The sequence below is a fragment of the Brachyhypopomus gauderio genome, chromosome 19 (assembly GCF_052324685.1).
Source record: "Brachyhypopomus gauderio isolate BG-103 chromosome 19, BGAUD_0.2, whole genome shotgun sequence".
NCBI classification, from domain to species: domain Eukaryota; kingdom Metazoa; phylum Chordata; class Actinopteri; order Gymnotiformes; family Hypopomidae; genus Brachyhypopomus; species Brachyhypopomus gauderio.
The window spans coordinates 14081956-14101796 of record NC_135229.1 but is presented as its reverse complement, the minus strand read 5'-3'; the positions used below and the strand labels follow the sequence as shown (position 1 = coordinate 14101796).

General features: G+C 47.5%; 2 protein-coding genes across 5 annotated transcripts; both read left to right on the top strand.

The window, feature by feature from the left end:
- Positions 1–2850: 2850 nt before the first annotated feature.
- iws1 (interacts with SUPT6H, CTD assembly factor 1) lies at positions 2851–15707 on the top strand. Of its 4 annotated transcripts, XM_076981210.1 has the most exons (17): positions 2851–3217; positions 3821–3915; positions 4016–4511; positions 5767–5820; positions 5900–6107; positions 6307–6364; positions 6450–6562; positions 6817–6967; positions 7134–7216; positions 7340–7469; positions 9176–9293; positions 10299–10410; positions 10727–10783; positions 11694–11750; positions 12916–13027; positions 13658–13806; positions 15580–15707. In XM_076981210.1, exons 1-16 carry the CDS (start codon positions 3178–3180, stop codon positions 13778–13780), a joined length of 2007 nt encoding a protein of 668 aa, XP_076837325.1. In that variant the 5' UTR covers positions 2851–3177; the 3' UTR covers positions 13781–13806; positions 15580–15707. The 4 variants fall into 4 exon arrangements, with proteins under 4 accessions (XP_076837325.1, XP_076837327.1, XP_076837324.1 ...); XM_076981212.1 differs by lacking the exon at positions 10727–10783 and having other exon boundaries at positions 2852–3217; XM_076981209.1 differs by lacking the exon at positions 13658–13806 and having other exon boundaries at positions 2852–3217.
- A 404-nt stretch (positions 15708–16111) lies between these two features.
- On the top strand, positions 16112–19035 carry cbln2a (cerebellin 2a precursor). The gene is made up of 3 exons (XM_076981213.1): positions 16112–17779; positions 17981–18100; positions 18188–19035. Exons 1-3 carry the CDS (start codon positions 17498–17500, stop codon positions 18383–18385), a joined length of 600 nt encoding a protein of 199 aa, XP_076837328.1. The 5' UTR covers positions 16112–17497; the 3' UTR covers positions 18386–19035.
- The last annotated feature ends 806 nt before the right edge of the window (positions 19036–19841 follow it).

The window sequence follows — 19841 nt, the reverse complement described above, 5'->3', positions numbered from 1 at the left end:
CATGCTTGAGGTGAGGTCTAAATTACACGTGATCTTCCTTTAAACAATCACAAAGAAAAATATTACCTCTGTTTCGATAGAGATCAGTTCTAAAGAGGAGAGGTACCATCTAGCTATCGGTGCACAAAAGCCAGCGTATGAGATGGAGGTGCATTAGTACACACTGACATTAAAGGTGCCTGCACGTAGGTAAAGCCATTATTAATAACGAAATGACTTTTATTTTGAAGCAGGTTTTGCTGCAACATAAGCTGGCGATGCTTTTATCAGGGAAGACCATGCTTATTTCAGCAGACAATGGCAAAACACATTCTGTACATATTACAACATGCATGGCTCTATAGTAAATGAATCCTGGTATGAATCTGGCCTGCTCCCAGTCCAGACCGGTCAGCAAACTATGCTGGTGCATTTAATATTCCTATCTGTCTGTCAGGAATGCCACCTGATCTTCCTTAATCAACCTCACCTGCCCCTCATTACCACGCCCCCTTCAGCCTTACTTAAGCATTTCACCAGCACATCTCAGTTGCGAAGTATTGCTGACTCATGCCGCGTACCAAGCCTTTCTATATCCTGTCTGCTCTCCTGTGTTCTGACCCTCGCTTACGTCCCCGACCTTGTCTCCTGCCTAGTCCCTCTGTACCTCCTGACTTCTGCTCCCCCAGTATGACCCTGGACCGTCCTGACCACGCCAAGAAAACGCTGTTACTACTGATCCTAGTACTCGTGATTCACCTGCCATTGTTTGTACCAGCGTCTCATTTCAATAAAAGCGGTGTTCTTCCGCATTTGGATCCCTCTCTGCCTGTTCAATACGTTACACTGTCAAGCAGCAGAAATCCTATATAAAACAAGAAGGGTCATTTTTTACTTTTAAGGTATAGCAATTGGTCTCTTTTGGTCCCAAAAGCTTACAGTTCAAAAGAAGAGCTGATGCAATGCAAGGGTAAACAAAACCTCTACCAACTTTTCTGAAACACATCAATTTCAAAATACAGATATATTTTAAAACAGGAATGAAATTTCTCAACATTTGATTGATCATTTTTGCACTAGTTTCATTTAAAACTAGTGGCCTATGGCTCCAGGCTCGTGTTATTTACACATCATTGCGATCTTGCCATGCTACAGCCCAGCTGACCATATGAGCAAACACGCCCGCATCCCGACACATCAACTTCCCCAGTACCAATCACCACTTCATATTAGTTACCCCCTCGGCCATATTTACCCCCACAGCCCCACGTGTGCACAAAGCGTCTTTGTTCTCTTCATGTGTTTCTTTCATTAATGCCCTGAGCACCATAATCCACCTTCTAACTGAGGTGTCCCAATAAAATCTTTACTTAAAGTTTACACATAATAATTTTATTTATATAGTCCCACCTTTTTTCAGTTGGGTTCAAAATAAAAGTTTGACTCACATATAGCAATTAAAATAAAATAATGATTTATTTTCTGCCAACATCTGATGGACAGAAGGATGCTTAAAGATTTGGAGGCCCGGTTCCTCCACTGGATCCTGCATGATGCTAATACAGATATGATCAAGCACCTCAGAGATTGCAGTTCCCAGCAGCTGGATGGTCACACGGTTGTGATCCAGGATGACACAGTCAGCTAATGGTGAAAACCATAAGCTGCAGTGTCTGGGTTCCCCTTCTGATTCTAACGCAGCTATAGAATATAAGAGGAAGAACATTTTCAAAAGGAAGAAATTGTAAGCAACAAAGAAAAGAGACATTCAGAACAACAATGAGACAAAGAGAAAGTGGGAGGAAAATGAACGGGAAAGAAATGGTCTCAGAAACATCTGCTGACACAACTATGGAGAAGAGCCATAAAATCAATAACTCATCCAGTGAATGGTGCATGTGATCTAGGTCTTCCACAAACTTGGCTTGAAACCCACTAAAGGCAGCTGAACTGACAAAAAATAGCACAAATCCAGACATCAAAATGAAATGACATCATTGAGGTAAAGGAAGAAACTGAACTTGGAAGGAGGCCTCCTAAGGTCTCCAGACTGGTCACTGTGCCATAGAGGCTTCGAGCGACCACACTACTTCAGCCCACTGCTCCAGGCTAAAAACTGGCAAGATCCAGAACTCTGCAGAGAAATCTGAAGGTTTGCACAAAAATAGATCCACCTCATTTTAGAAAATGGCCTTGTTTCCCTGAGGGCAACACAGGAAAGGACAGAGAGGCCGTGATGACCTCCACTACACTGCAGCACGAGGAACCCAGCAGCTTCGCTCATAACCAGCGAGGACCACGGTGCATCCCCACAAGATGGTCTCTGAGCTTCCTGACCCATATGGGTCTTAAGCCTACTGGTGTAAATAAATAAATAAACTTTTTCACTGTCTCTGTGTAAAATACCATTGATCTCCACCATTGTTTACTCACTGATTGTTAGCTTCTGTATTTTTATATTATCAAATTGAAATAAGGCCTATATAGTCCACGAGACACGACTGCCAGAGGTAAGCTGTTATCTTAGGACTTAGGTAGCTATAATTTACTTTCTGGATGTGATTCACTCAAACAAATGTGTAAGTTGTGTACAAGGTATTTGTAAGCAGTATTTTTTGTAGGCAGCATAAAATATAGCCTACTGGTCGCTGATTTCGAATTGTAAAGTTAAAAAAATTAATAGCAGTTTCATAAAAAAAAATAAAATATTAAAACATTATTTCGAGCTCTTTGCTTTGCCCAAATAATTGTCTGTAAGCACTTAAACTGAAACCTGATTGTGAATGTACATGCGGAGCTCATTCACGCTCAGTCGTTTAGTCATACACATGACGTCATCTCACGCGCGACAACACGCACGCGCGCGCACGCGCACCGAATAGTCGGCGACGCCATTTTGGTAGCAAAATATCCGTAGCTACGCACCGAGCTGGTAATCAAAGTTGTGTTGGGCTGCTCGACATGAGTCTGGTTTACGATATATCGATAATATAGCGCACAGAACATACAGATACAGGGGCATGGTCGTATAACTTCAACTTAATGTAGCTAGCTGGCTACATGTAAGCAGCGCTGCTGATATTAGTGGGAACAGGCCTGGGGAGCGCGAGCCGCCGGTACCGCCGTTAGTTTCGACCGTTTGGGCCTCGGCTGACCGACACCGTCGTCCTCGGGCTCCTTCAACCGCCCGCCGCACACATGGATGGCGAAGATGAGTTCTTCTCAGGGAACCACTCCGGTAACGTCACACCGCCGCGAGCCTCGCGTCGGATCTCGCGCTCCACCGCAGCTCGCGCGCTGCCGTGTTAGCGGTTAGCATTGCGCTGAGCTGGAGACGGACTGAAGGGTCCAGATGTGGTAGTGATGATGTACCAGACGCGTCCTGCCCGAGGACCACACACGGATTAAAGCCCAGTCACTTTATTTATACACCTAGAAGACGCGTCTAAGTCGGATCTCGCTGGACTGACTGCAGTAATTCTGAGTCTATTGCGTCCAGATCTAGTCTGATCCAGCTCTAGTCTGATCCAGCTCTAGTCTGATCCAGCTCCAGTCTGTCTCACATATTGGTCTCGGTTACATCGTAGTGATCTTCCTTGTTTGTTTGTTTGTTTTACTTCCATCTGTGTGGATTTGAGTACTTACTGTGTGTGTGTTATAACTGCACAGATGGGTAAATGCGGAGGAAATGTAATTATACTCAAAACCTTCCTTAACAAACCACTTGATGTGCCTGAGATGAAAAGCAAAGCACAAAAGCACACTTTTTTTTTTTTTTTTACTTCCATCCGTGTGGATTTAAGTACTTACTGTGTGTGTGTGTGTGTGTGTGTGTGTGTAGATGACGGCAGTGGCACTCCGGTGCAGGACGAACATGCCATGGGGTCCGACCCGGAGGAAGAGGAGGACATGAGGGGAGAGTCGCGTCAGTCCGAGGTTAAAAAAGCCTTTTGACCATCACCTAAACTCCCCCCATTCCCCCGCCAGGAGTCAAATACTGGATGACTAAGTTTTATGTGTCTGGTTGGGTTGGTAGGATGAAGGCAGTGATCGGGACAGTGTGGCTGGTAGCCCGGCACCCCCTGGTGGTGGTAGTGGTTCGGAACACGAGGATGACGGAGGCGGTCCGGCCAGCGACTCAGAGCCAGAAGCGGCCCAGCATGCTGACAGCGACGACGATCATGACGATTCCCCCCCGAAACGCAGAGGCAGCCTGTCGGAGACGGAGGAGCAGCTAAAGGCACGTGATAGCGAGTCAGAGGGCGAAGACCCACGCAGAGCGCAGAGCCCTCGCTCAGACTCCAACTCAGACAGTGAGTCAGACGGGGAGAAGACTAGACAGAGGACTCAGCGAGAGTCGGAGGGAGACGAGGGGAGGAAGGAAGATGAAGAGGATGGAGGAAAAGCTGCACTGCGCTCTGACAGCGAGGAAGAGGAGGAGAGGAAACCAAAAGAGGACGCGGATAGCGAGCAGGATGAAGGGCACACTCGGCAGATTATCGCAGACAGCGACAACGATGAGGAAAAGCCAGGTACGTTGCACTCTGAGCTAAATTTGAACAGCGTCTGAACTAGGGGTGGGCGATACCACCGTATCACAATTGTATCACGATTTTTTTTGCATAAAATTGCGATTTTGATTTTTTTTTTTATCACAATCTTCCATCCAAAAAAATTTTAACTTTTGGGGCTACAAAGCTTTCTTTCTAAGCAGATTTTAATGAATGATATTGCAATTTTCCATGTGCAAACATTGTAAACAAAAAATGTAAACACACGTGACACTGATGGTGCACTATTGCACTAAATATACAATATTTCCCAGCACGTTAAACTTGAGTTAAATATTTATACATATCGTCGAAATAATTTGCTTCTTTATCACATTATTTAATGGTTGTTTATTTTCAAAACTCCCAATCTTAACGTCTTCATGTTCTCTCGTGTTTCGTCCCGATATTTGTTGTGAAACGAAGTAGTTACAATTTCAATCGTTTTCAAGTACTTTAGCCTAAATTCCAGCACTTTTCAAACCTGAAACACAAAGCAACATTAAAATTCGTCAAGTAACATTAAAAATTGTCAGGTAAAAAACCCTGTTTTGAGGGGTGTTTCTTTATACTACCACATATCGTTTAAACCACGGAGGCCGCAACTTGTGAGGCGGCTGCCCCTGCTGCCCGCATTGTTTCACTTTCGGCACATTCCTTGGGATGCCTACGTCTCAAGTGATTGAATACATTTGTTGTACTGGCATCGGACGTTTTTACATGTTCTTTGCACACCTTACATATCGCTGAAGTTTGGTCTTGGTCAGTGGAAGAAAATCCGAGCCCATTCCAGATTACAGAGGTGGATTTCCTTTTCTTTACCAGCTCCTTGGTTTGGCTTTCAGCCATCGTTGTTCACGCAGTTTTTAGTTTGTACAAACACAACATAGAGGCTTGGAAGACGCACAGTTCACTGTTATTGGTCAGTCCTACGCCCTATGTCTGCCACATCGGCGGGAATCAGCATTTAAAAATGTCATTGCGCTGATTGGCAAATGAGATCTATACGATTTTTCTAATTTGGTAGATCGCCTGCGATTCTCCACTCATCCTCACCATTCACGATTTTATATCGTCATATTGTGCACCCCTAGTCTGAACTCTCCCTGAGCTCCCACTGAATAGTTATAGAGATTGTCCTGCGTGTTCATTGTTGTGAAACAAACGATTAAGGTTTCAAAGACTGGCGTAAATGTTATAACTGTAAATCTAAACTGTAGCACGTCTCTGCTTTCAGTGAAGAGGAAGAAGGCCATACTGTCTGACAGTGAGGATGAGGAAGAAATCAAAGGTACGGTGTTCTCGTTTCTCTGTGTGAGCTCGACTGTTTAGTCATGTGGCAGTCCTGTGAGAAAGGGTCTTCTTCACAGCCACGAAGAAGAGGAGGGCCGTGTCGGACAACGATGAGTCGGACAGCGAGGCAGGCTCGGAGGCACCGGACAAGACCGTGGCCGCAAAGCTCCGGGAGCTCGGCTCGGACAGCGAGGACGAGGAAGAGAGCAGGATGAAGATGGACACTGGGAAAAAGGACGAGAAGACACTGTTTGGTAGTGACAGTGACTCTGACAACGAGGAAGAGTGAGTGGGCCTGCTCCAACCGTTTCTCCATCTCTGAACCCCACCCCATCCTTTTGACTCCACCCATCTCTGAACACTTTCATTGACCTCCGTTGTACTGTCTGATTTCATTAAACATGCGCACATGAATGTGCTTGCTGGAACTTGCTGGCAGTGTTGCACGTGTGTTTGGGTAACCACTGCCATCCGTATCTCCTAGGAAGATGATTGCGGACATCTTTGGGGAGTCAGGAGATGAGGAAGAGGAGGAGTTCACGGTAAGGCACTCCAGTCCGTCCCATAATGTACGTCAAGCTTCTTAGTTGAGCATGTCTCACGGTGTGTGTGTGTGTATCTGAGCAGGGCTTTAACCAGGAGGAGCTGGAGGGAGAGAGGACACCGTCCCACCCTGCAGGACAGACACAGGCCGCTGGGGATTCAGACTCGGACGACGATGTGGACAGAGGAGGGAGAGAGTGAGTCACCTCCCTGTGTAGAACACCGAGCACCTGTGCTAACTGCTACCACACAAATCTACACACCTCTGACTAATGACTACAGGGCTTTCCTATTTACCTAACTTACTTTAGCAAACCTGGGCTAACACTTAATACTGTGTTCACCTGTGCCAACCATTGCTTGTACACCTTGTTACAGAAGTTTTTCTACAGTATTAATGTGTGTGTGTGTGTGTGTGTGTGTGTGTGTGTGTGTGTGTGTGTCCGTCCAGCATGATGTTCATGTCTGACTTTGACGTGATGCTGGCTCGGAGGAAAGCTCAGAGTGGGAAACGCAGACGCCACCGAGACGGAGGCACGTTCATCAGTGACGCTGATGATGTGGTCAGCGCCATGATCACCAAGATGACGGAGGCTGCAGAGGTGTGTGTGTGTGTGTGTGTGTGTGTGTGTGTGTGTGTGTGTGTGTGTGTGTGTGATGATAGAAGGCCTGTTGGTGGAATCTGTGGAAAGTTACTTTTACCTTTAGTAAACATGTAAATTCAGTCAGATCTTTGGAGAGATGATAAGATTCTGTATGTGTATGCAGGAGGATCGGACTCTGAACAGTCAGAAGAAGCCAGCGTTGAAGAAGTTGATGCTCTTGCCCACTGTTGTGATGCATTTAAAAAAGTAAGGAGGTCTTCAGTCCTCATCTCCTTCAATGGGAACTGGGTCCTTGCAGGAGTATTTGATGATCAACATTTGCATTATGTGTGTGTGTGTGTGTGTGTGTGTGTGTGTGTGATCGATCAGGCAGGATCTGAAGGAGACATTTATAGACAGCGGTGTGATGACTGCGATTAAGGAATGGATCAGTCCTCTACCAGACAAGAGTCTCCCTGCCCTGAGGATCAGAGAGGAACTCCTCAAGATCCTGCAGGAGGTGAGGCTCACACACACACGTACACATACGCATGCACACACACACACATACACACACACACGTACACACGTGTTCACTTTTGTCCTTACGCTTTACGGCAACCAAGTGACTGTGTGTGACTACGGTTGTGTGCACATATCACTACACAGTGATTAGCCACAACATTAAACCCTCTGACGTGTGACATGTATTAGGAGACTGAACAGTCTGATGTTGAAAGTGTGTTGTAAGCAGGAACATGGACGAGTGAAAGTATCTGAGTGATTCTGACAAGGGCCAGAAAGTATCAGGTGTTGCCAGTGTGGACTAGTTAAACAGTGCTGATGGATGGACAACCGGTGAACTGGTCACAGTGTATTTGGCGCCCAAGACTCCCTGATGCACGAGGACAGTGAACATTGTAGAAGACCAGTTCTGTTCCTGGCAGTGGTGTGGTGTTCCTTCAGCAACAGAATGCTCAGGATCGGTTTGATGAATATACACGCGTACAAGCTGGTGACTCTGAACACCCCAGACCTCACAACCGATGGAGCGTCTGTGTGGCGAGCAGACTGGAGCGGTCGGAGGAGGACCTGTGTTCCTGTCGGAGTTATTGAGGAACACGTACAGTGGGGGTAGTTATTGAGGAACACGTACAGTAGGGGTAGTTATTGAGGAACACGTACAGTGGGGGTAGTTATTGAGGAACACGTACAGCGGGGGTAGTTATTGCGGTACACGTACAGTGGGGGTAGTTATTGCGGTACACGTACAGTGGGGGTAGTTATTGCGGTACACGTACTGTGGGGGTAGTTATTGAGGAACACGTACAGCGGGGGTTGTTATTGTGGAGCACGTACAGCGGGGGTAGTTATTGCGGTACACGTACAGCGGGGGTAGTTATTGCGGTACACGTACAGCGGGGGTAGTTATTGCGGTACACGTACAGCGGGGGTAGTTATTGAGGAACACGTACAGCGGCGGTAGTTATTGAGGAACACGTACAGCGGCGGTAGTTATTGAGGAACACGTACAGCGGGGGTTGTTATTGTGGAGCACGTACAGCGGGGGTAGTTATTGCAGTACACGTACAGCGGGGGTAGTTATTGCGGTACACGTACAGCGGGGGTAGTTATTGCGGTACACGTACAGCGGGGGTAGTTATTGCGGTACACGTACAGCGGGGGTAGTTATTGAGGAACACGTACAGCGGCGGTAGTTATTGAGGAACACGTACAGCGGCGGTAGTTATTGAGGAACACGTACAGCGGCGGTAGTTATTGAGGAACACGTACAGCGGGGGTTGTTATTGTGGAGCGCGTACAGCGGCGGTAGTTATTGTGGAGCACGTACAGTGGCGGTAGTTATTGTGGAGCACGTACAGCGGGGGTAGTTATTGTGGAGCACGTACAGCGGGGGTAGTTATTGCGGTACACGTACAGCGGGGGTAGTTATTGCAGTACACGTACAGCGGGGGTAGTTATTGCAGTACACGTACTGTGGGGGTAGTTATTTCTAGCAGATCGTCATTCCAAAGTCCCTGCTGCTGTCTCACTGTAGGCAGTCAGACTTGGCAGCCCACTCAGACACTGTTGGTCTTCCACTGGGACGGGCATGACTAACACTGCATCTACCTGCTGGGAGCCCTCACCTGTTCTGCTATAAATGGGACAGTGGAGAATGAGGGATGAAAAAGTGTGTGTGTGTGTGTGTGTGTGTGTGTGTAGCTTCCCAGTGTCAGCCAGGAGACTCTGAAGATGAGCGGGATCGGGCGAGCTGTCATGTACCTCTACAAACACCCCAAAGAGTCGCGTCCCAACAAAGACCTCGCCCTCAAACTCATCAGTACGTATACACACCCGGCTCAGACACACACCTCATAACGGGCAGTTTCACCCAACAAAAGGCCCTTTGTACCTCTGAGACTGATCCGTTATGGCTCCGAGCAACAAGTCAAATCATGATATTCTTTGGACTGGTGTGACATGTCTACCCATATCAGACTGTAGCTTGCGTTCATACTCTACAGCAAACATTTGTGTGAGTACGCTTTGCTTAGCAACTGGGTGAATACTGTTTGCTCTGTAGGCATGAACATATACAGGGCATCGTTGTGACAGAAATACAGGAGTTCATCTTGGTATTAAAAGTCCATCGGGGTTGGGTCAAATTCTTATGGGTCAAATTTGAAAACCCCTCCTTTAATACATTCACACTCACACGCGCATCTTGCACATAAACACACACACGAATAGACTATTTTGTGCAGTTGTCATTTGGTATTAGAAAAAATATATTCGACTTTATCATAACTCATCTAGAGTACATCAGTGTCTTAAATGCCACTTCATCATCAAAATCATATTTTTTATGTTGTAATACATACACCAGTGATCACGTCTGCGGTACAGATGGGCGGGGTGGTACTGCCTTGAGTGGAACGTCTTCGCGTACACGATACATAAATCAAATTTTAAAAATGTCACAGACACCCTGTGGTAGAGACACATGGTGTGATCTGCCAGTCAGCACAGCAGTCTTGTAAACATGACGTCCTGTTCGTTTGTGAATGGAGCATGGATCCACTTTATTACCGACCATCCAAGGTTTTTAGTTGCTAACATAGATGTCACGATTTTTGCGATGCACTTGAAAAGCAGATCGTACCATCTTGATCGCTCGCAGTGAGATCGTTATATCGCCCACCCCTATACACACCTGACTGGGCTTGTGAGAAGCAGAATTGATCTTTGTTAATGCTGTTTTGTGTGTGTGTGTGTGTGTGTGTGTGTGTGTGTGTGTGTGTGTGTGTGTGTGTGTGTGTGTGTGTGTGTGTGTGTGTGTGTGTAGATGAGTGGTCACGGCCCATCTTTGGCTTGTCATCTAATTATAAAGGCATGACGAGAGAGGAGAGACAGCAGAGAGACCTTGATCAGCAGATCGCCCCCCGCAGGCGGCTGAGGTACTGACGTGCTCAAACGCAGACATGCGGGTGTGTTACCAAGAGACCCAACGTGTGCAACGCCACACAGCTGAGGGTGAACTACAGTGTGGCTCTTAGGAACATTAGTATGGAAACCTGTGTTTATCAGATACCATGTTTTACATTTCCCCCCTTTCTCAGTAGATCTAACTTTTCTTTTTCACCTCTTTTTTAAACCACCCTGTTCTTCTCTCATTCCCTCCTTCTCACTTCCACACACACACACACACACACACACACACACACACACACACACACACACACACACACACACACACCGTCACACATACAAAAGTGAGCCCCAGAAGGTTGAAAGGGCAGAAGAAACTGACGTCTTTGGCCCCCCCCTCAGGTTTTGTGTGTGTGTGTGTGTGTGTGTGTGTGTTAGCCTGAGCATCTGAGTGTCATGAGTATTTGCATCTTGAACTAAAGTCTCAATTTTGTGCACATGCTACTTTGCACTGCTCTGATTTCTGTCAAAGTTAGTCCTGTGTTCATTTTTGAAGAGGTTTTAGATTATATTGTTAGAAAAGATGTTCAGAGTAGCCGAGATCAGCCTGGAGCTGATTGGCTCCTCACTGTTTTTGACGTGGTGATGTGAAACCATGGCGACCTCAACGCTAGGGCTGACGTACTCCAGACCCTGTTCAGTGTTTTGTGCCCTTTGACCTTTAAGCATAAATTCTCCATCCTTCCTGCATCCAGTAAACTATTACTGCTGATTCACTGTTCTTCACGTGTGTGTGTGTGTGTGTGTGTGTGTGTGTGTGTGTGTGTGTGTGTGCGTGTGCGTGTGTGTGTGTGTGTGTGTGTGTTTAGTGCATCTTTCTCTACAATAACTGGTTTTCCTTGGATCTAAGCTTTAAGACTGATCAATTTTGTGACCTCTTGAAGAAATGGTGCTGTTGACTTTGTAGCAGTGTAAAGATGCAGCAAATCCCAGGAAAATCTGGTAGTGTGAGCTTGATTGTGAAGGTGTTCTGCTCTGAAGGAACGTAGGAGACAGGTGAACCTCGTCAGTCTTGAGTGGCAGTGTGCAGGAGTTACTGTAGCAGCCAGACGCGTGTGTGTATGTGTGTGTGTGTGTCAAGCACATACTACACTACGAACGCACGACGCTTCTGTGGAGCAACGCTCGCAGTGTGTGTGTCTGCTCACACTAATCACATATGAACTGTCTAGGCCTGGCTCTTAGCTTTGTGTGTGTGTGTGTGTGTGTGTGTGTGTGTGTGTGTGTGTGTGTGTGTGTGTGGTATTTACAGCTCAGGAGGACAGACTCCCCGTAGAGATCTGGAGAAGGTGCTGACAGGAGAAGAGAAGTGAGTATTGCATGTGTGGTTGTGTGTGTGTGTGTCCGTTTGCGTGCGGTTGAGTGCGTGTCCATTTGCATGTGTGCGTGGGTGTGTGTGGTTGTGTGTCCGTGTGTGCAGTTGCGTGTCCGTTTACGTGTGTGTGTGGTTGTGTGTGTGGTTGTGCGGTTGTGTGTGTGTGTGCGGTTGTGCGGTTGCGTGTCCGTGTGTGTCCGTTTCCGTGTGTGTGCGGTTGGTTGTGCGGTTGTGTGTCCATGTCCGTTTGCGTGTGTGAGTGTCCGTTTGCGGGTGTGTGTGTGTGTGTGTGGGTGGTTGTGCGGTTGCGTGTGTGTGTGGGTGGTTGTGCGGTTGCGTGTGTGTGTGGGTGGTTGTGCGGTTGCGTGTCCGTGTTTGAGTGTGTGTGTGTGTGTGTGTGTGTGTGTGTGTACATACGTGTGTGTGTGTGGGGGGTGTGTGAATGTGTGTGGGTGTGTGTGTATATATGTGTGTGTATATATATGTGTGGGTGTGTGTATATATATGTGTGGGTGTGTGTATATATATGTGTGGGTGTGTGTGTATATGTGCGTGTGTGTGTGTGTGTATATGTGTGTGTGTGTATGTGTGTGTGTGTGTGTGTGTGTATATATGTGTGTGTGCGGTTACGGTTGTGTGTGTATATGTGTGTGCGGTTACGGTTGTGTGTGTATATGTGTGTGTGCGGTTACGGTTGTGTGTGTGTGTTTGTGTGTATATGTGTGTGTGCGGTTACGGTTGTGTGTGTATATGTGTGTGTGCGGTTACGGTTGTGTGTGTGTGTGTGTGTGTGTATATGTGTGTATGCGGTTACGGTTGTGTGTGTGTGTGTGCGTGCGGTTACGGTTGTGTGTGTGTGAGTGTGTGTGTGTGTATATGTGTGTGTGCGGTTACGGTTGTGTGTGTATATGTGTGTGTGCGGTTACGGTTGTGTGTGTGTGTTTGTGTGTATATGTGTGTGTGCGGTTACGGTTGTGTGTGTATATGTGTGTGTGCGGTTACGGTTGTGTGTGTGTGTGTATATGTGTGTATGCGGTTACGGTTGTGTGTGTGTGTGTGTGCGTGCGGTTACGGTTGTGTGTGTGTGTGTGTGTGTGTGTGTGTGTGTGTGTGTGTGCGGTTACGTGCGGGTGTTCTGATACTCTTCTGTCCTCCTCAGAGCTCTGAGGCCGGGTGACCCGGGGTTCTGTGCCAGGGCGCGGGTGCCCATGCCCTCCAACAAGGACTACGTCGTACGACCCAAATGGAACGTGGAGACGGACTCCAATCGGGTTAGTGGGAGGGGCTAGAATCTGCTGGTGGGAGGGGCTATGAATAGTGTATGAAGAGATTTTACCAAGTGGATATTTAAGCGTTTTTTTAATGCTCAGATTAATCTGATTACATCATCCTCACACCAATATCTTTATTGCTATTAATGTTGGGACGTGTATTGTTTTCAGTTGTGATCTTATTGTTTAGATGTGACTGTAAGGCAGTTCTAGATGTTAGTTGATGTAGATGACACCATGTCTCTACGATGAGCTGCTCTGAGGTTAAGGCAGTTTTAGATGTTAGTTGATGTAGATGACACCATGTCTCTACGTTGAGCTGCTCTGAGGTTAAGGCAGGACTGGACTATTTAGGGTTGTGTGTATTATTCTGTCTTATATGTTCACCAGTACATCACGTCTTTCGATATGGTTTCGATGGTTTGTCGAACAATTGACTGAACCATTTTGATACAGAAGCTTCTGAACAGCTGAACTTATTGTAATAGGATATCTGAGCCCTTGAAATGTAACATTACCACCGACAAAAAAAGAGATTGTAGTAATATAGTATTTAAACTACACTACAGCTACTATATTCAGAGGAGTTTATAATGAATCACAACAACAAAGACTAACTGTGGACCCCAGAGGGTTAAGAGAGGCCTCAGTCGTCTGGAGAAGCACAAACGTCGCTTTGCGGAGCAGATGAAGCAGCGCCGGCCACAGGGAGCCGTGAAGATCAGCGTGGAGGGGAACCGCATGCCCCTGTAGCTCACGCTGGCCGCCTGCAGGGGGCAGTAAGTGGCAGCGTTCTGCATGCTGCACGGCGTGCAGTGTGGTAGAGGAAGAGCTTGTTGCTTCAAAGGCGTTTGGAGTGAAAGGCAGGAGGTCTGCAGTAGTGCACCCTTTGAGGTTTAATACACCTGGCACAGTTCAGCAGCAAACTGCGTTTCATGGGCTGATCCTGTCAGGGTCTCCGCTAAACAATTCAGTGCTTACGCAACAGTAACATTGTTTGTTGCACATTAAAATGTAGCAGAATAGGAAATGTGACTACAGAGCTAGTGTGGTGGAGGAGGGGACCGGTAATGGGGCTGGTGTGGTGGAGGAGGGGGCCGGTAATGGGGCTTGTGTGGTGGAGGAGGGGGCCGGTAATGGGGCTGGTGTGGTGGAGGAGGGGGCCGGTAATGGGGCTTGTGTTGTGGAGGAGGGGGCCGGTAATGGGGCTTGTGTGGTGGAGGAGGGGACCGGTAATGGGGCTTGTGTTGTGGAGGAGGGGACCGGTAATGGGGCTTGTGTTGTGGAGGAGGGGGCCGGTAATGGGGCTTGTGTGGTGGAGGAGGGGACCGGTAATGGGGCTGGTGTGGTGGAGGAGGGGACCGGTAATGGGGCTTGTGTGGTGGAGGAGGGGGCCGGTAATGGGGCTTGTGTTGTGGAGGAGGGGGCCGGTAATGGGGCTTGTGTGGTGGAGGAGGGGACCGGTAATGGGGCTGGTGTGGTGGAGGAGGGGACCGGTAATGGGGCTGGTGTGGTGGAGGAGGGGGCCTGTAATGGGGCTGGTGTGGTGGAGGAGGGGGCCGGTAATGGGGCTTGTGTTGTGGAGGAGGGGACCGGTAATGGGGCTTGTGTTGTGGAGGAGGGGGCCGGTAATGGGGCTGGTGTGGTGGAGGAGGGGGCCGGTAATGGGGCTGGTGTGGTGGAGGAGGGGACCGGTAATGGGGCTTGTGTGGTGGAGGAGGGGGCCGGTAATGGGGCTTGTGTGGTGGAGGAGGGGGCCGGTAATGGGGCTGGTGTGGTGGAGGAGGGGACCGGTAATGGGGCTTGTGTGGTGGAGGAGGGGGCCGGTAATGGGGCTGGTGTGGTGGAGGAGGGGACCGGTAATGGGGCTTGTGTGGTGGAGGAGGGGGCCGGTAATGGGGCTGGTGTGGTGGAGGAGGGGGCCGGTAATGGGGCTGGTGTGGTGGAGGAGGGGACCGGTAATGGGGCTTGTGTGGTGGAGGAGGGGACCGGTAATGGGGCTTGTGTGGTGGAGGAGGGGACCGGTAATGGGGCTTGTGTGGTGGAGGAGGGGACCGGTAATGGGGCTTGTGTGGTGGAGGAGGGGACCGGTAATGGGGCTTGTGTGGTGGAGGAGGGGACCGGTAATGGGGCTGGTGTGGTGGAGGAGGGGACCGGTAATGGGGCTGGTGTGGTGGAGGAGGGGGCCGGTAGTGGGGCTTGTGTTGTGGAGGAGGGGACCGGTAATGGGGCTTGTGTGGTGGAGGAGGGGACCGGTAATCGGGCTTGTGTTGTCAGACACTGAGCTGATCCAGTCAGCATCGGTGGCTAGCAGGAGCGAGATGGTGCTTGCTCACCTAAGCAGCTTTTTTTAAGCCGTGCATGTGTGTGAGCGTGTGATTGTGCACTTGTGCGTCGTGTCCACATGCGAGGTGGCGAGTGTGCACTTGCACTCACGCATGTGCGTGTGTGTTCACTTGTGTGTTTCAGGCTGGAGGTGGTTTACTGTAACACAGGATACGTGACTGAACCGACACTGAAATGTTCTCCACTGTGTTTCTCCTCCCCCTCAGGGTCCCGTGAGGAAGAGCCTATCGCGTGTAGATAAACAGATGCGTCGCTTTGCTGACATCCGGCGTCTGACTAAGACGGGTCACGCTGTGAAGATCAGCGTCGAGGGCAACCGCATGCCCCTCTGATACCCCCCCTAATGCCCTTGTGACCCCCATCACCCACCCCTCTGACCCCCCCCCCCCGATCGCTCTTTGTCATATTTTTGTTGACTTTTATTGTTCTTTGTTTTTCTATCATGCCGTAGGTCTGGTTGTATAATACTGTTGTAGGGTTGTTGAATTGTGGAGCCACTGGACTGAATTGTAGCTTCTAATATGGATGCAGGTGGAATTTGGGACAATAACTGTGTCCTGCCTCGTGCTCCAGCTGATGTAACTTTGATAATAAACTGTTTCCACATAATGTTTTCTCCTTTTTCTTGGATTATGTGAAGGAAACGATCTGACTGTCATATGTGGTGTTTATTGCCGACACGTCACAAAGAATATGCAGGCAAAGTAAACAGCACTGCCACCTGCTGGTCATTTTTATAATAATTTGCTGGAGATTTATCTTGATCTGCCTCCCAGTTCCTCCCTAAACTTGTGTGGATGTAATATGTAAATGCATCTAAATTCCTTGATGTGAAAATGTCCTAGAGGAGGGTGGTTAAGTTCTGCAGGGTGGGCACCCCTGCATTAGTGAATGAACAGAATACCAAACCCTCATCTGATGCAACTCTAGCACAATCAGGCATACGGTGAATCCAGCTGCAACAATTGTTTTTATTTTCTCAGATTGCAGAGACATCCAATGCTAAATTAAAGGGGGGGGGTAACTAGGGTTACACTTCACAGCTTTAATATCTCCCAACAACAGACCTGATTGATCATTTGTTCTAAATTCCAGCCTTAAAGGTGCTAGACACTGTTTTAGTGATTTTCTTATTCTGACACACCTGTCTCAACTCTTGGCATAATTAAGTTCTCCACAAATCCAGTCATCTCTATAATGTAGTAGCCACTGGGTTATAGCAGAGAAATGAGCTGTGAAAAATGTAACCCGCTGTTTGTTAGAGTAACATCAAATCCTGTTTTGAAGCTATTCAGGGTCCCAGTGTGTCAGGGTTAATGTGTAATAGGCTGCTAGGTAAGCATCAGCCCTAACAATAACCAAGCCAATTATATCACTCCTGTCCTTGAATTATACATGACCACACAGGTACAGTGGCTTCAGAGCCTCACAGTTACCAGTTTATAATAAATGCACTTAAATCCTGTGCATGCTATGTAAATATGAGCAGTAATAACCTGGAATACTTAATAATAATGGGCCCCATAATGTTTGGGCCTCGTAGCAAATACAAAAGATACGAGTGATGCTTCATGTCCACTGGGGGGCGCAGCAGCACTGTTCGACACGCGGACAGCTCGCGCCTGGGACTGTTTAGACTGCTACTGTAATATGAGCTACATTGGTTATGCTGTCTGCGTTGATATACATGTATAGACATGATGTAGCCCAGGTAGAGATTTGGGTAACCATTTCAACACATTTAAACCTTTTGTTTCTGGTTTATACTCTGTATTCAATTAAACAAAAAAAAAATATTTGACATTTATGCTAAAATCACTTCAAACAGTGAATTCTAAATCTTTTTCCTAATTCTAATTCTAGTTCCAAGTATCTCCATTTTAAGCTTATAGCCACACCCACTTCTGCATTTTGTTACATGCCACACTTAAACTATAACAGGATACTAATAGAAGAGATAAAAAGTCCCAGAACAAGGAGCGTGCGCAGAGATAGAGAGAGAGAGAGAGGGAGAGAGAGAGAGAGAGAGAGGGAGAGAGAGGAGGACTTATAGTTGAGGCAGGTGCTTTTTTGCTAATCTCCGAAGGCAGGTCGTTTGCATCTTTGCGCAGAAGAGTCTCCACGATGAGGGCGAGCGGGTCGGAACATTGGGCCGCGCTGGCCTCTGTCTTTCTCTGTATATGCGGCGTGGTGTCAATGGGACAGAACGACACGGAACCTGTTGTTTTGGAGGGGAAATGCCTGGTCGTGTGTGATTCCAACCCATCCGCAGAGGGAGGAGTGACTTCGTCGTTTGGAATATCCGTGCGAGCGGCTGGTGCCAAAGTGGCTTTCTCCGCCGTCAGGGGAACCAACCACGAGCCATCCGAGATGAGTAACAAGTCCATGACCATCTACTTCGATCAGGTCAAACTTCATTTCCGTTGTTTGCAAACTTTACTAGAACTTCACCTTTCATTGCGTATTTACGCATGTGTCGGGTAGCTGGAATTAAAAAAGAAAACGTGGTCGGTTCGTTTTGCCAGCACCGTTCATACCCACAGAACCATGCATGCTGAAACAATGATGCTCCTCATTGCTCTCCTGAAGATCATGTCCCTCTTGCAGGTACTTGTGAACATCGGCAACCATTTCGACCTAAAGTCGAGTGTGTTCCAAGCTCCAAGACGCGGGATTTACAGCTTCAGCTTTCATGTTGTGAAGGTTTACAACCGACAGACGATACAGGTGAGACATCTCACGCACCTGTACCTTCATTTAAACAATCGAGGTATCAAACCCCGTCTTCATGTACCTGTTTTATACCCACATTAGGTGAACCTGATGCACAACGAGTACCCGATCATATCTGCGTTCGCCGGGGACCAGGACGTGACGCGCGAGGCGGCGAGTAACGGGGTCCTGCTGCACCTGGAGCGCGAGGACAGGCTGTACCTCAAACTGGAGAGAGGGAACCTGATGGGTGGATGGAAGTACTCCACCTTCTCCGGGTTCCTCGTGTTCCCCCTTTAACCTCCGAACATCACCAGGGCATGCGTACTGATCCAAACGACGAGCATGGCGCACCATCCGTGGTGAAACCAAACCGACACCTGAAGATCCAAAGGAGATCTTATTGTTTTTATCCAGATCATAACTGTAGGCTGTGTGACGTTGTTTCTCTGCCGTTGGACCCAGGAGCGAACCGGACTCGATCGCCCAAGGAACCCAAACTGTGTGCGTAAAGTGTTGTATAACGACCGTGTTAAAATAACAAATGCAACGTAGGTTATCGTTTCAAATATTTTTTTTGTATGCAAAGCATATTTTGCACGGATTGTGAGTTGTTCAGTGCTTAACCTTGACTCTTCCTATAGCCAACACTGGTCCACATAAAGTCGTGTTCAGGAACACAATGTAGCAGAACCCATAACTTTTCATTGCTGTTGCTCTGACTTTTGCAATATCGTACATTTTAAATCACTTGAATGTATATAGCTACGAGTATCGGGCCATAAACACAATGAATGTAATCATTTGTTCCTTTTGTTAAATTCGCCGTAAAACAAAATTCGTGAGAGGCTTGGCCTGTATTTTGTAAAGTAAACGAACCAAATCAGACTTTAAAATGATCGTATTCTGTTATTTACATTTGGGAAATAAACTTTCGTTGATCCACTCTCCTTCATTGTTCAGTTACATCTAATAATAGCAAAGCACCGGTGCTGGTTCTGAAACGTTCTTGCAGTGTAACGGGAGGCGCACGGATCCCCGGGAGAAGCCTGGCTCTAAGCTCCTTGCCCGAGGCACTACAGAAGCCACTACCCCCCCCCCCCCCCCCCCCACACCACCCCCCACCAGGTACTGAGTCACTGTGTTGAAGGTGTTGGCGTGAATCCTTATCCCGGCCTTAAACGATATTTCAACATTCTCACAACGTGTATTTGCGTCTCAGATATGCTAAAAGGCCTATTTGGTTGTTGTTGTTTTGTTTATCTGTCTGAACTTCCTGTATGTACTATGGTCTATTTATATGTTCTTATACACTATTATAAGGCATTATACAGAACTTACAGAACAGTATTCAAGGCACAAAATGAAATGTATCTAGAGGGTATAGACGAAGTATGAATATTACTGATGCTCAATTAAATATCGAAAAGTTATGTCTAACCTTACAGTAACTTATAATTGTGAACATTTTAGAGTTTAGTCACACACCACCTCTATGTGTGGCTCTTCTGATGAAACATACCTAGATAAAAATCACCAGGTGCCTACTGGGCCAACATAAATGACATCTACAATCACGGGAGTCGTTTTAGATGCCACCTGCTAACGAGACCTACTGAATTAGTTGTGTTAGTTATTACTTCTGCACACATTTCCTCAGGGCTGGGAAAAGTTCGAGGAAGTAAACTGAGTCTCCACTCTGCAGTAGGGGTGTGAGAGAGACGAGATGAAAGTGTTCACCACCCACTGAGATGAA

What these genes read in the sequence shown, in the direction of transcription:
- iws1 (XM_076981209.1), top strand. Translation starts at nt 3,178, where the DNA reads ATGGATGGCGAAGATGAGTTCTTCTCAGGGAACCACTCCG. An exon ending in GGATGAGGAAGAAATCAAAG is followed by an intron (nt 5,821 to 5,899) that starts GTACGGTGTTCT and finishes TCTTCTTCACAG; the next exon opens with CCACGAAGAAGAGGAGGGCC. An exon ending in TCCTCAAGATCCTGCAGGAG is followed by an intron (nt 7,470 to 9,175) that starts GTGAGGCTCACA and finishes GTGTGTGTGTAG; the next exon opens with CTTCCCAGTGTCAGCCAGGA.
- cbln2a (XM_076981213.1), top strand. Translation starts at nt 17,498, where the DNA reads ATGAGGGCGAGCGGGTCGGAACATTGGGCCGCGCTGGCCTCTGTCTTT. An exon ending in TGACCATCTACTTCGATCAG is followed by an intron (nt 17,780 to 17,980) that starts GTCAAACTTCAT and finishes TCCCTCTTGCAG; the next exon opens with GTACTTGTGAACATCGGCAA. An exon ending in ACAACCGACAGACGATACAG is followed by an intron (nt 18,101 to 18,187) that starts GTGAGACATCTC and finishes TACCCACATTAG; the next exon opens with GTGAACCTGATGCACAACGA.